Source organism: Pelodiscus sinensis, chromosome 26 (assembly GCF_052426305.1).
Source record: "Pelodiscus sinensis isolate ZL-2025 chromosome 26, ASM5242630v1, whole genome shotgun sequence".
NCBI lineage: Eukaryota > Metazoa > Chordata > Testudines > Trionychidae > Pelodiscus > Pelodiscus sinensis.
The window spans coordinates 3855833-3868730 of record NC_143077.1 but is presented as its reverse complement, the minus strand read 5'-3'; the positions used below and the strand labels follow the sequence as shown (position 1 = coordinate 3868730).

At 55.9% G+C, this 12898-nt stretch overlaps 1 protein-coding gene across 14 annotated transcripts in view; it reads left to right on the top strand.

Moving 5' to 3' along the window:
* MACF1 (microtubule actin crosslinking factor 1) overlaps positions 1 to 12898 on the top strand; it is a 299184-nt gene that overhangs the window by 74493 nt on the left and 211793 nt on the right. The window contains exon 1 of one of the 14 annotated variants that reach the window (XM_075908716.2): positions 801 to 1253. The exons of 12 other annotated variants lie outside the window; for them this stretch is intronic. In XM_075908716.2, coding sequence (XP_075764831.2) covers positions 1151 to 1253 — 103 coding nt within the window. In that variant the 5' untranslated portion in view covers positions 801 to 1150. Of the gene's footprint in view, positions 1 to 800; positions 1254 to 10125; positions 10355 to 12898 lie in introns of those variants that run through there. One more of the 14 variants, XM_075908719.2, reaches the window with a different exon arrangement.

The following is a 12898-nucleotide window of genomic DNA, read 5'->3' as shown; positions in this document are numbered from 1 at the left end:
CTGACTGCCGGCCGTGACTCCAGACTCTGTTTCGGGGGGGGGGGACCCCAGCTCCTGTCGGAAGCTCTTTCCCGGGACTGAACCCCGATTGGACCCTCGCTTTGTTTGGGCAGCCCTCCCGCCGGGCGATTTTACAAACCCAAACTCCAGTCTCTTTGGCCTATCGCTAAGGATCATGTGCCTCCCAGCTGGTTTCTCTCTTGCCCGTCTGTGCCCTTTTGGGCAGCTTCTCCAACCAATGCGGGGCTGCCCTCTTTTTATTCACCGGTAGGTTTAACCCCAGCGTGGGGCGGTCTGTCTCGTCCTTCCTCCTTGTGCCTTTATGGAAGGTGTCCCACGTGAACACGAGTAAACGGAAAAGGCGGGGCTGTAAATGACTCCTCCAAACAATAAATCCCCCCTAAAAGTTGCAGCCTGGAAGGTTCGCCTGCCTCTCTTGAACACACACAAATGTAACGCCTGGTGTTCGAGTGATCTAATAACTCTTCCCCCCCCCCGCGCTTCCCCCCCCCCCCGCCGTGCCCCTTCTCTTCCTGAGCTTGAGTCTTTGAGCCGGGCGCAGGGAGAGTTTTAGGCAGGCCTGTCTGGGTCACTGAGGCAGGCCCGGGCCCTTGCAGGCTGTGTACCTCGCGCAGACGCTGCTCGTGGCGCTAGCAAAGTCGCTGCCTTCTCCCCGGCTAGGCCCGCGTTCATGGAGAGCGGCATTCCAATGGGGTTAAGCATGGAAATTTAGGAGCATGACGTCTCTCTCTTGAGGGGGGGAGGAGGGAAGTCAGATCACTTCAGCGCCTCGGAGGATGCCAAGGAAAGATGTTGGAGTCTGCCTAACGCTCCCTTTCTGCGCCCCGTGTGGAGAGCGCCTGGCTTTGTCTGCTCCCAGGCGGGTGTCACCTCCGCTGTCACTCGGCCTGCCCGCCCAGGGAGGGGGAGAGGGCGGCCGGCGCTGGAGTTCTCGAGCTGGAGAGCGGCCGGGTGTCAGGAAGTTTCTGCCGTTACCGCGGGCGCCGGCTTGCTGCAAGCCCCGTGCCGGTCTGTCTCCACGTCTCCCGTGCGATGCTCAAGGCATGTCGCTGTGAGCTCTGCAGACGCGCGCGGAGAGCCGGGGCTTGTGGAGTCAGGGCGCAGGCCCCCAGGTTGGGAAGAGGCGCCCATGCCTCTCTTAGAGGGGACCTTCCTGCCCCCCGCCGTCTTTGTTCTGAGCCACGTGCTTGGCGTTGCTGGGATCCTGTACTTGAGGAGACGGAGGAAAGAAGGTATGGCTCCTCCTGCCCTTCGAGCGTCGGGCTCCTATCTGCCGCCTCCCGCCTCTCTCCGCGAGCAGAGGCCGGGAACTGCCCCCGAAGTGCAAAGGGGGTGGTGATCACGTGGCATGTGCCTGTGGGAGGGGGAGAGCGAGGACCCAGGGGGGGATTTGTCCCTTGTCCCGGGAAGCGGCGTGGATTCCTATCGGCGTTTGAGACCCGGGGCTGGGTTCTGCCGCCCTGCATGAGGTCCAGCCTCACGTGGGAGCCACAGCGTGTGGCAAAGCCGCACACGCACCTTCCACACCGGCTGCTGCCTCTGGTCTCTCCCCGCCCTGGATTTCTCACGTGGCTCTCCTCCTGCCACGGGGTAGAGTCTGGGCACAAGGATAACGGAATAATTGTGGCTGAACGTTTGCAGCGTCTCTCCTGGGGTGAGAGGCACAAGGGAGGGGGGTGCTTGGAAGCGCTTTGACGGAGGGTCTCTGTGGAGCAGGGGTGGGGAACCTCAGGTCCGGGGGCCGGATGCGGCCCCCCGCTCACCTGGATCTGGTCCCCGAGGTTCGCCCCCCACAGCACTGGGGCTCTTGCGCTGGCACTCCCGCCCTCCCACCGCCCTGCTGCCCCCCTGCGGAGCTGGAGCACACAAAATATATTAGGTTTGAAACGGGTCCCATATGTGGAGAGATTAAAGAGACTGGGACTTTTCAGCTTGGAAAAGAGGAGACGGGGGGGATAGGAGAGAGGTCTGTAAAAGCATGATCGGTGCGGAGAAAGTGAATAAGGAAAAGTTATTTACTTGTTCCCATAATATAAGAACTAGGGGCCACCAAATGAAACTAATGGGCAGCAGGTTTAAAACAAATAAAAGGAAGTTCTTCTTCAGACAGTGCATAGTCGATCTGTGGAACTCCTTGCCTGAGGAGGTTGTGAAGGCTAGGACTATAACAGTGTTTAAAAGAGAACTAGGTAAATTCACGGAGGTTAAGTCCGTTAATGGCTGTTAGCCAGTATGGGTAAGGAATGGTTTCTCTAGCCTCTGTTTGTCAGAGGGTGGAGATGGATGGCAGGAGAGGGATCGCTTGATGGTTACCTGTTGGATTCACTCCCTTTGGGGCACCTGGCATTGGCCACTGTGGGCAGACAGGGTACCGGGCTGGATGGGCCTTTGGTCTGACCCAGTCTGGCCGCTTTTATGTTCTTATGTTGGGCCCCACTAGGCTCTGATGTGAGGGGAATGTGTGTGTCTCCTTCTCAGTCAGGGGCCACGTCAGGGAGGGGTTTTATTTTTGTTTTTTTGTTTTGTTTTTTGCTTCTCACTTGTGTGCCGCCCCCGACTGATTTTTCTGCGGGTCAGCGGCCGCCGACCCAAAAAGGTTCCCTGCCCCTGCTGTGGCGATTTGGAGTGGGGCTGATGGGTGGGGAGGGAAGGGGGCATGCGCAGAAACGTCACTGCATTCTGTACGGGGCTCGTGTGTCATTTTCTTCTGCAGACCCGCCTCTCCAGACAATCCTCGTTGGTCAGAGCATCCGCCCAGCGGGCAGTCCTGGGGCACACACCCAGCTGTGGTGCTTTTTCGTCTACGTTCTGCCACTGACTCACTCGGCAGCATTGAGGCTGCCTGCCTCAGTGTCCCAAAATAGGGCCTATATGTGCCCGTGTCACATGGCCGTGCGGAGTCGTCAGCTGATGATAAAGCACTTTGAATATGTAGAGCCTTAGACAAGTGCTCAATATTCCCCTATCTCACACGTCCACGCTGTCCTTTTCTCTCCGACCCTGTTTCTTTCCTGTTTCCCATTTTCTCTCCCCTCCAGTCAGTATCTCTGTCTCCCATCCTTCTCCCCCTTCCTCCCACTCCTTCAGATTTTGCTCTTTGCCTATTTACATTTTTTTAACCTCTCCAAGGAAATTGGGCTGCTTCTCTCTTCTGTGTTCTCTGCAGTCAGTATGGCCAGGGGATACCCCCAAAATGCCTCCCCACTCTGAGAGGTAGGAGAAAGCTACCTATTAAAGGGCCCCCTCATCTTTTTCATCCCCATGTAGATTTTTTTTCATCCACATGCAGATTAATTTTTTATGTGCACCGAAGCATGTGCACCACCAGTAGACCCAAAAACCTAGCAGTGGGTGCGCTGCTGATCAGTTGGTATTGGAATCTTTCCTTAGCGGCCGCACAAGCCCACAGCTTGCAAGGCACACGGTGACCTACCCTTCTGTTCCCTCTGTAACGATCCCCACCAGCTGTTGGGTGATCTCTTGGGCACGTCCCCAGGGAGAGCAGTATAGAACAGAACGTGGGAGGAAGTGAGCCGGCCAGAGGGCAGCTCCGTCAAAAGGCCGGGGATGGTGAGCCGCGCTCCTTGCTGCTCTGGCGCAGAGTCTGCAGCCACGCAGCCGAGCCGGCAAACCCACCTAATCCAGCCATTAGCCAGTGCTCGGCGTATGCTGCTGACCAACGGGCACATGGTAAAGACAGGGCTGAGCTCCCGAAGTCTGGAAGGGTTTGGAGCTAGGCTATTGCAGAGACCAGATCCAATTGTTTGGGTCTTGCTCAGTGCCCCTCCAAAGCTTGGCTCGGGGCCACCTCTTCTTCGTAGACTGTGTGGTTAGCTTCTCGGGGCGAGGAGCCCAGGAAGTAGGTGGGAAGGCGACTGGGCCTTTCTTGTGATGGGACCTTCTAGCCTGTGGGTAGGTGAGTAGGAGACATGGGTGTGCTTTTTGCTTTGCGGCACCTAATGCCCCCGGACGTGGAAATGCTCAAATGGCAAACGGCACTAATGCCACGGTGCCCTGCGCACCCCACACCCAGGTTCAGTTTCCCCGTTTATCCCGTTGTTTCTCTCTCCGTTTCCCTCTCGTCCATCCCACGGATTTCGGTGGCGTTTAAGGTGCAGCTCCGTGTTCCTCCTCCGTCACCCCCGCCGAGGGTTGACTCGCAGGCAGGTCTCTCTTTGCTTGGTGCTCCTTGGTTGTCTACCTGAATCGCCGGCTACAACGCTCAGCCACCGTCCGCTAGGTCTGCCTGCCTGCCGGCTCTTCCTGTCTGGCGTCCCTCAAAGCTGCGTGTTGGCCACTGGCCGTGCTCCAGGAGCACCTGGCTGGGGCGGGCAGTTCTGTCTCACCCTGCCGGTTGCAGTACTCCCCCCTTTTGGTACTATCTCCAGAGTATTTTATTGTTTCTAACCATAATGAAGCTGTGAAAGGACCTTTCTCCAACCGACTGTGTGAAGATGCTGTCTCCTAAGACATCAGGGAGGAAACCGCATCTAGAGTGGTTTGGACCCCTTGGGGTCGCTTTGGGGGGGGGGTAAAGATGCTGATTCCCCATATACCCCGCTACACAGCATTCGCTATCGGGTCTCTAGTCAACCTCCTCGCACTTCCCTGCTTAATCCCTTCAATGTCAAAGCTGCCTCAGATTTGCTTGGCAGAATGTTTGTCTCCGTGCCACGTGATGCTGCCTGTTCTCAGGCTCAGTTCCCGGCATAACTCAGCAGCCTCTGTTCTGTGGTGTAACGGAGGAACCTTTCCCTCCTCTTTAGCAACTCTTGCAGGTGAGCGAGGGGGAAACGCACTCCATCTAATCCAGACGTTCCTCTACACTGTACAAGCTTTGTTTTCCGGCATTCATGGGAATGGAGATTGCTGGTTAATCAAACGGGCCGGTTATTTGCGCTTTCCACTGATGGTTCATGAATTTTTCACTGTCCGCTTGCCATAGCTGGGCTAGAAGGGATAATAGAGTTAGATAATAGCTGATAATGGTATTACATGCAGAGGTGTGACATGAACCAACCTCACTGCCACCAGTTTACAAACTTGACTTCTGCAAGCTCTGGAAAATGTCAAAAAATGCCAGATGGGAATTTTGCTGTCTGATTGTTTTGCTGTCTATGACACATGCAGGTTAACTGAGTTTTCCTGACAATGAAGTGCCAGGTAGCGCAGCTTGTACTGTATTAGCAAATCACCTGATGTTTCCTTTTTGGTATAGATCATGTCTTATCCTTCCCCTGGCTCTGTATATTGCAAACTCACTTCCTTTCAAGCACACAGGAAGATCAGGGTGATCTCATATTAGCTTATCTGGTATAAATAAACTCCTCAGATGCATTCACACCCTGCGCCATGCTGTTACTGCACCCCTTTCAAACTCCTGTCTAGATCTCTCTTGGCATCGCTGTATCCCATCGCTGTCTGATTTTCCACCTGGTGGGCTGCCATGCATTTTTCCAGGTTGGATCGCATTATTTTCCCATCTCTGTTTCTAAACTCTCTCTCTCCTCCCCATTTAAGTCTCTGTTTTCAGTGGTGTTCGTGCCACCTGTCAAATCAGTAGTAAACACAGATTGGAATACGCTGTATTCCAGAGCCATTTTGTTTCTCCTGTATTTCAGAACAATTAAAGGGATTAAAGGTGATGTGCAAAAAAGAATGCACGTCCTTTTCAGAGAATTGTATCCTGAAGGGCAGGGTCTGAGTCATTTCCCCGATTATTTCTTCTGCTTGCTGGTTTTTTTTTTACCTTAATAATTCAAATCCTCTGGGCTGAAAAATATGGCGACTGGAGAAGTAGTGAAATGGTGAAACCACATGGCTCCAGCGCGAAAGCCGAGCATTTGGGAGGTGCAAAGATTATTAGTCAGCTGTTTAAAAGGGATTTTACCAACGCCTATTTCACAAACACTTGTGAAAGCAGTTTTCAGGTATCTAAAAGGGTGTCATAAGGAGGAGGGAAAAAACTTGTTCATCTTGGCCTCTGAGGATAGGACAAGAAGCAAGGGGCTTAAACTGCAGCAAGGGAGGTTTAGGTAGGACATTAGGAAACAGTTCCTAACTGTCAGGGTGGTGAAACACTGGAATAAATTGCCCAGGGAGGTTGTTGAATCCCCATCTCTGGAGAGATTTCAGAGTAGATTAGATAAATGTCTATCAGGGATGGTCTAGACAGTATTTGGTCCTGCCATGAGGGCAGGGGACTGGACCCGATGATCTCTCGAGGTCCCTTCCAGTCCTAGTAGTCTATGATTCTATGACTTCCTTTCTCCAAAGTGTGTTCACTCAAGTTAGGGGAGGGCTTAGCAGCCGTTTTCGCAGCCTCTGAAAGACCCTGCGGCAAAGCCAGCGAAGAATAGACTTGATGTCCCTGCATCTTTTTCGGGCCGTCCACAAAGAAGCCCCAAGGACAAACTGAAAAACTCCTGTTCAAGCCCCCTTTAAGTAAAATGGCCCTGCCAGTGTAATGTGGGGGTTGGCACATCCGGGTGCTTAATGGGTTCTCCAGATGGGCCACAGTTTGAAAATGGAGGGATAGTCATTCCGCTCCTCCCCCAGAACCGAACCTCCCCTGTTCAGGGGAAGGGAAGGCGCCTTTTCCCCATGTCCAGCTGCCATCAGTGCTTGAAAGACGCTGGGGAGCCCAGCCAGCATGTGGGCCCTGGGGACATGTAGCAGGCTGGGAAGCATTTCCCCACACAAGTGGGAAGCAGCGGCTTAGAAGAGGCTAGTTATGAATGGCTTCTGGAGGGGAGAATGACGTGAAAAGGAATTCACCCTGTTCACGGCCGTCTTGGTCTTCTGCCTGCGCTGCTCCGTCAACCCCAGCCTGGAAAGGGGTTGAGGGAAGAGGGAAGTTTTGTTTCCATGGGCCTTCCCTGCCCTGGCTTCCCCGGCCAGACTCTGTTGCTAGGGAGTGAGGAGAAACTTTTCCTCTTGCTTTCCCACACTGCACCCGCAGACGCTCCGTTGGAATGCGGCCCGGGCTCGCCTCCACGATGACCGGGTAACTCGGAGCCATCCTTGCCTAACCGTGGCCGGCTCCTCTCCCCACGCCCGTTAGCACTGCTGCCTGGATTTGGAGCTGCCTGCGGCGAAGAGCTGGCGTCGCTGACCTGTCTTTGGCCCTCCTCTTAGCACCTCTGCGGGGGGCCGGAGGGGGGAGATTTGACGTAGCCAAGGCAGCGCGGCCGTGGTGGTGTCGTCAGGAGGACGAGAGCGGACGGCCCCGACCTCCGGAACAAACGGTGAAGCCAGGCCCAGGCGGTCGGTATCTGGGGCAGCCTGAATTTCTTCCCTGGAATTGTGGCTTGGTGCTCGTTTCGCTCAAATGAGACTTGTCCGGAGTAGGGGTGTAAAATCCCGTTTCATTGGTTAACCAGGTAAACACAGTGTTCAACGTTATGTTTAACTAGTTAAGTGATTAAAGGAGGATGGGTGGGGGGCAAGGAGGTTCTGCTGGCCCTGCATGGGTGGGAGCTGGCAGCCCCACATGGGGACCTGGTGAGGCTGTAGCAGCCTTGCCCCTGCGGCGCACCGTGCGAAGGGAGCTGCTTTCTGGTACCGGTTAACCATTACCCAGTAAGCATCACTCATTAAGGGGGATACTTACCGGGTAACCGGTTAACCAGCCACATCCCTAGTCAGGACTTTCTCTTGGCTTCTGTCCACGGTGGGCTCCTAGCTGCGCCAGCCAATTAGACGGGAGCAGGTTACAAACACACAAGCGTCCTCATCCGTGCCAGCGAGGTAGACTCTGATGCAACTGTGCTTAAAGCCAGGCTGGTTCTGACCCTGGCGTGGCAAGACCTTGGAAAGCATCATCTCCACAATACACACCGGCAAGAGTTTTCTGCACTAGTGCAGCTCCGCCGGCGTGAAGCAGAGGCAGGGGACAGATGTTTTCCCCCAGAGTGTCTGACCCTATCTGGCTGTGCTAAGGATCTCTCTCTGACTTGGGTGTTTCTGTGGCCCCTGATGTTTGGAGTCTAAATGCCCCCCGATTCTTTGTGCGTCCAGCCACACCGCGTACCCGCGAGGTAGGGAAATGCTGTTGCCATCTGTTTGACAGAGGTGCAGCTCAGACGCAGAGAGACTAAGTGACGTGACCAGCGTCACACGAGGAGCCTGTGCTGGAGCAAATGCCTGCTTCCCGCCACGTTTGCCAAGTCTGACGCGGGCGCCCTATTCGCTGGCGCCTCTTTCCCCGCTCTGTGGTTTGGACTGCTGGGTGCAATAAGAACAATGAGCAGTCCCATGGCACCTTAGAGACTTACAGAAATGGATCTGATGTCGTGAGCTTTCGTGGGCAAACCCTCCGACAGGCAGAGGCAGCGGGAGGTGGGTTTTGCCCGTGAGAGCGCGTGGTCCTGTAGATCTGCCTCTAAGGTGCCCCTGGACTGCTCGCTGGTTTTAAAGGTACAGACTGACCCGGCGATCCCTCTGAGGCTTGTAAACATCAAATCAGCCCCAGAATCTGTCTCGTTAATTTCCTTGCTCCTGGCCGTTGTCCTGCATGAAATTCCTCTGCTGCTGCTCTTCCTTCTGCCCTCGTCCTTTCCCTGGCCGCCGGCCGGGTCGCTGACAATAGCAGCTTTGCTTTGCCCCGGCCCGCTGTCCTCGTTGGGAGCGCCAGACCCGTTGATTGGATCTTTCCTGCGCGGTGAGGGGACCGGGCTGGGCTGGCCAGAGGGAAGCTGCCAGGCAGCCTGTGTTGGGCAGGAGGGAGAACTGAGCGGAGTGGAGAGGGAGCTGTCAGGTTGCTTATCAGGGTGACTCTGGAAAAGATTAGTTGGGCGCGAGAAGCTTACAATGCTTTAATATTGTTAGCAAGAGGCAGCGGGCGGGGGGGGAGGTGCGATGTAATTAGAAGGAAAGACGCATCGAGAGGGGGTAAAGGAGGGCAGAAGACTCCTCTGTGCGGTCAGGAGAGTGCTCCAGCCGAGAGAGCCAGCTCTGGAGCCAGCTGCCTGCAGAAATCTTCGGGGGAAGGTCCCCGCGCCGCAGGAGAAGACCATCGAGCGCTGTGCCCGCCCTGCCGGCTGCGGGGTTCCCCGCGGTGGCTGGAGCCCACTCTGGGAAGTGTCGGGCAAGTGCACCGGGGCTCAACGCAGCCAAGGGCTGAAGAGGGACTCTGAGGAAGAGGAAGGCAAAGCGGCCCCGGCTCCCCCTCTCGCGGCGGCGCTGCACGACCCCAGCCGGCAGCCAGAGGGTGGACGCCGAGCGCCGGAGCTCGAGGTCGGGGGAATCGTTTGTGAGGCAGCGGCAGGCTGGCCAGCCGGGATGAAAAAACCCTTTATTGTTCCCTCGCGTCATCGTTTGCGAGGCTGGTGCAATTAAGCAAGAAGTGAAAAACAAGTTGGGAAAACACCCCCCTCAGCCCCCGTCCACTGGGCAGTGCTGGACACGGGGGCCACGCTGCCTTCGGGGTGCTGCTCTCCTGCACCCTGGCCCAGGGATCTGGGCCTGGGGGGCTTTCAGGGGCAAAGCAGATCCACAAGAAAGCCTCCTCCCAGGTCCCTGGAGCCAGCGTGACCTGCCCTGGGAGCCACCTTCTCTGCCTTCCTGTGATGCCTGGAGCCAGGCTGCCCTGTGGAACCCCTCGCTCGCGTTTCCAGCAGCCTTGCGGAGCGACTCGTTCCTTGCTCCGTGGAGAAGCAGCGGTGGACTGCGAGGTGCGGGAGCTATGTCTGTAGCGTGCAGGCGCTGAATTTTCCCATTGATTGAACCTCCCTTCTGCAAGGGGGTCTAGGCTGCCTCGGCGTGGGTCATAGAAGACCCTGGGGGCAGCCACTGGTCCACGCAGGACCTGGCCACTGCCGCGATGAAGACAAGCCCATGCCGGCTCAGCGGGACATGACACAAGATCTGTGACGGCTCGGGGGAAGTTTAACAGCGTGGTGCCCCGTGGCTCCGTGCCGTGGCTCTACAGCCCAGCCCCCTTTGCTTCTGGGTTTTGGGGCGTCCCTGCCCATCCACGCTGGGAGCGGCCGGAGGAGTGAGCGTGGCCTGTGGGGGAGCAAGCCTGTTCACACTGGAGCCGTGGCCTGAAAGGGAACTAGCGGCCTCGTGGAGCAGGCGGGAGGAAGTGGTGGGAGGAGCCGCCGCGGAGACCTTGAAGAGACGGTTGCATGGGACCGCCCCGGCTGGCACCCGCAGGACCGGTGTGAAGAGACCGTCCGGTCTCGGGCGGGGAGGATGCCGGTGCCACATCCCCGGGGTGCGGCGGGGACCGGGCGCTGCTCACGCTGAGGCCACGTGGCAGAGATGTGGCACCTCTACAGCGGGGAGAGGGAGCTGAACGCGCACCTGGCCGGCCGGATGTGCTGCTTTGGTTAGTACGTGGCGTCGGCGTCTCCTTTAAGGGCCGGGGAGACTCAGAAACACATTGCTCTGCTCTGACTCATGGGGAGGAATCCGCTGTCACCCGGCACCTTCCCGGCTCTCAGCTGCCTGTTAACAGGGGCTGCACAGCCTGCGATCTGGGACCGGCTGCAGAGGCCGTGGGGCCCAGGGCTCGGCTCTGGGGGGTGACTCGGTTTCATATCCTAAGAGCCGGGACTCTGGTGCCCGGTAGCTGCCCCTTGCTGTCTGTTTCTTCGCTGCGGCGCCTGCTGCTTTGCCAGGAAGCCATGTTAAGCAATAATCTCACCCGGCCAAGGACAGGGCCGCGTCTGTTACAGAAGTTAGTTGGCTGTTTTCAGCTCCTGGAGAGCGGGGGATAGTGCGGAGGGGCAGATAGCCGGGAGGAGTCCGTCTTGCACCCGGCTCTTGTGAGTGTGCTGCAGCGCCTTTCGGTGTTCTCGTGGCCATCCCTGCAAACACCAGCTTACAAAGAAGGCAGGAGGAGGGGGATGCTGAGCAGGTTTTACAAACACAGGGGCATCCTGGGGGTGAATAGGTTTGTCTGGCACAAGGAAAGACGGCAGTTAGTTGGACCATGGGAAAGGAAAGATGAGGATGGTACGGACAGACCTGCCTAGATCCAGCTTTTTCTTTTTTTGGAGGGGGGGGGCTTGAGGTTTCTCTGGCTTGTGGGGCTGCCCCCAGAATCTCACGGCCTTGGCCACGCTGCTGTAACTGTCAGGTGCCAGGGGCACGGAGGAGGCCATGCCGAGGTTACTGTCCGGACGTGGTGCACATCAGCCAGCTGCTGCTGTGGGGAGGGGTGGCAAGCGCGGGAGATGCCGATTTGCTTTTTCTTTGCCTCTCTCCTCTGCAAGCCAGGGCTTGGCTTTTCCTTGTGTGCAGAACCCGTGTCCTGCACATCAGCCGCTCTCTGCCCAGAGCCCTGCAGTGACTAACGGCCCAGCCCCCCCCCCCCCCCCCGCCCCCAATCAGCAATACATTTGAATCAGTGGAAGTTCAGAACTTGCTGCAGGGACCAATGTTCCCACTAATCTTTTCCATGCATGGGCGGAATCAGTGTTTTTATGAGCACCTAGCCAGGTGCGGATGTGCACCACTTGGAGAAACACAAACCTAGCGGGGGGCGGGGGACTCTCTCCTTGAGTGGCCGCGCCCGCAGGGAACACCGGCTGGGATCCATTAAGGAAGGGGCCACTAACTACTGGATGAAACCAGTGCAGAGAAGGGGCAGACGAACCTACGTCTACACGCCGCCTTTCCCCCTACGTTCCTCTGCCCGCAGGGAGGCCTCGGGTCATGTGTATGGTAGAGTCACTGAATAAATATACTCGGGCCCAAGGGTGAAACGTGCATTGTTCACCCGCTTGTGCAGCGCCCCTGGTCAGCGTGTGCGCTTTTGCACGCTTCCACACTGTGCATTTTGCTGCCCACAGAGGATGTAAACTCAGTGTGCATTGCTGTTTGTGTAGATGGGTCCAGACTGAGTGTCCGAAAGTGACGACCGTAGTCTCCCATGCTCTATTCACTGATAAAACAGGCGTAAGTTTTCAGAGCAGGCACTGTTGAGTTACTGAGAACTGGCTTTTCACCAGCATTAGTCTCTGCTGGAGTTAAGGGGGCTCAAATGCGTACTTCCACTTTCTTCCCCTTCTCAGAAACAAGTGCTTCTATTGGTGTTTAGTTTGTGTGTGCGTCCGTCCGTCCGTCCGTCCCACCTCTTGAGAAGTTTTAGCAGGTTTTCTGTCCGTCCTCCCCCTTTGGGGACCTGTATTTTTCTTTAGTATTTATTGTGTTTTTTAAAAATTTTATAAGCCTCCTCAAATATTTTAAATAAGGAAGAGGGGTAAACATAGTTTAGATACATAAATAAATACCAAATACTTGAGCCCTTAGGATCCTGGGGTTATTTGTGCTAATGGTCCTCTGGCACTTTTCAGAAGTGTAGGGATTTGCCACGATATTGGCCAAAATTTAAATTCCTGTCCCCTCCCCCCCCCCACTTCCCGACTGCAATATACCACGCACGTGCCTTTCCGCTGCTGTATGTGGGTGTGTCTAGACTACACCTCTCTGTCGACGGAGAGATGTAGATGAGGCACGTTGAAATTGCTGATGAAGCTGGGATTGAAATAACCTCATTTTTTGAGGAATACAGGATCTGTCGAAAAAGGCTTTATTGTCGACAGATCCGTGTCTAGACTGCCGTTTATTTCGAAAAAGCTCCGTTTCGGAAAACAAGCAGCGGTCATGTTTATGCTAATGAAGCGTGGGATATTTAAATCCCGACTTCATTAGCAATTTCAACGTGCTTGATTTGCATCCCTCTGTCGACAGAGGGATGCAGTCTAGACACGCCTTGTGTGTGTTGTTTGTGCAGCACTTTCAGGAGGAGAAGTGCCTCTGAGTGTGAACATCATCCGTGCAATGCCACGGAGCCCATCTTATCACTAGTGAGCTGCATCCGGGGGATTTGGGCGGGCCAACAGATAGACATGCCGCAATGCCTCAG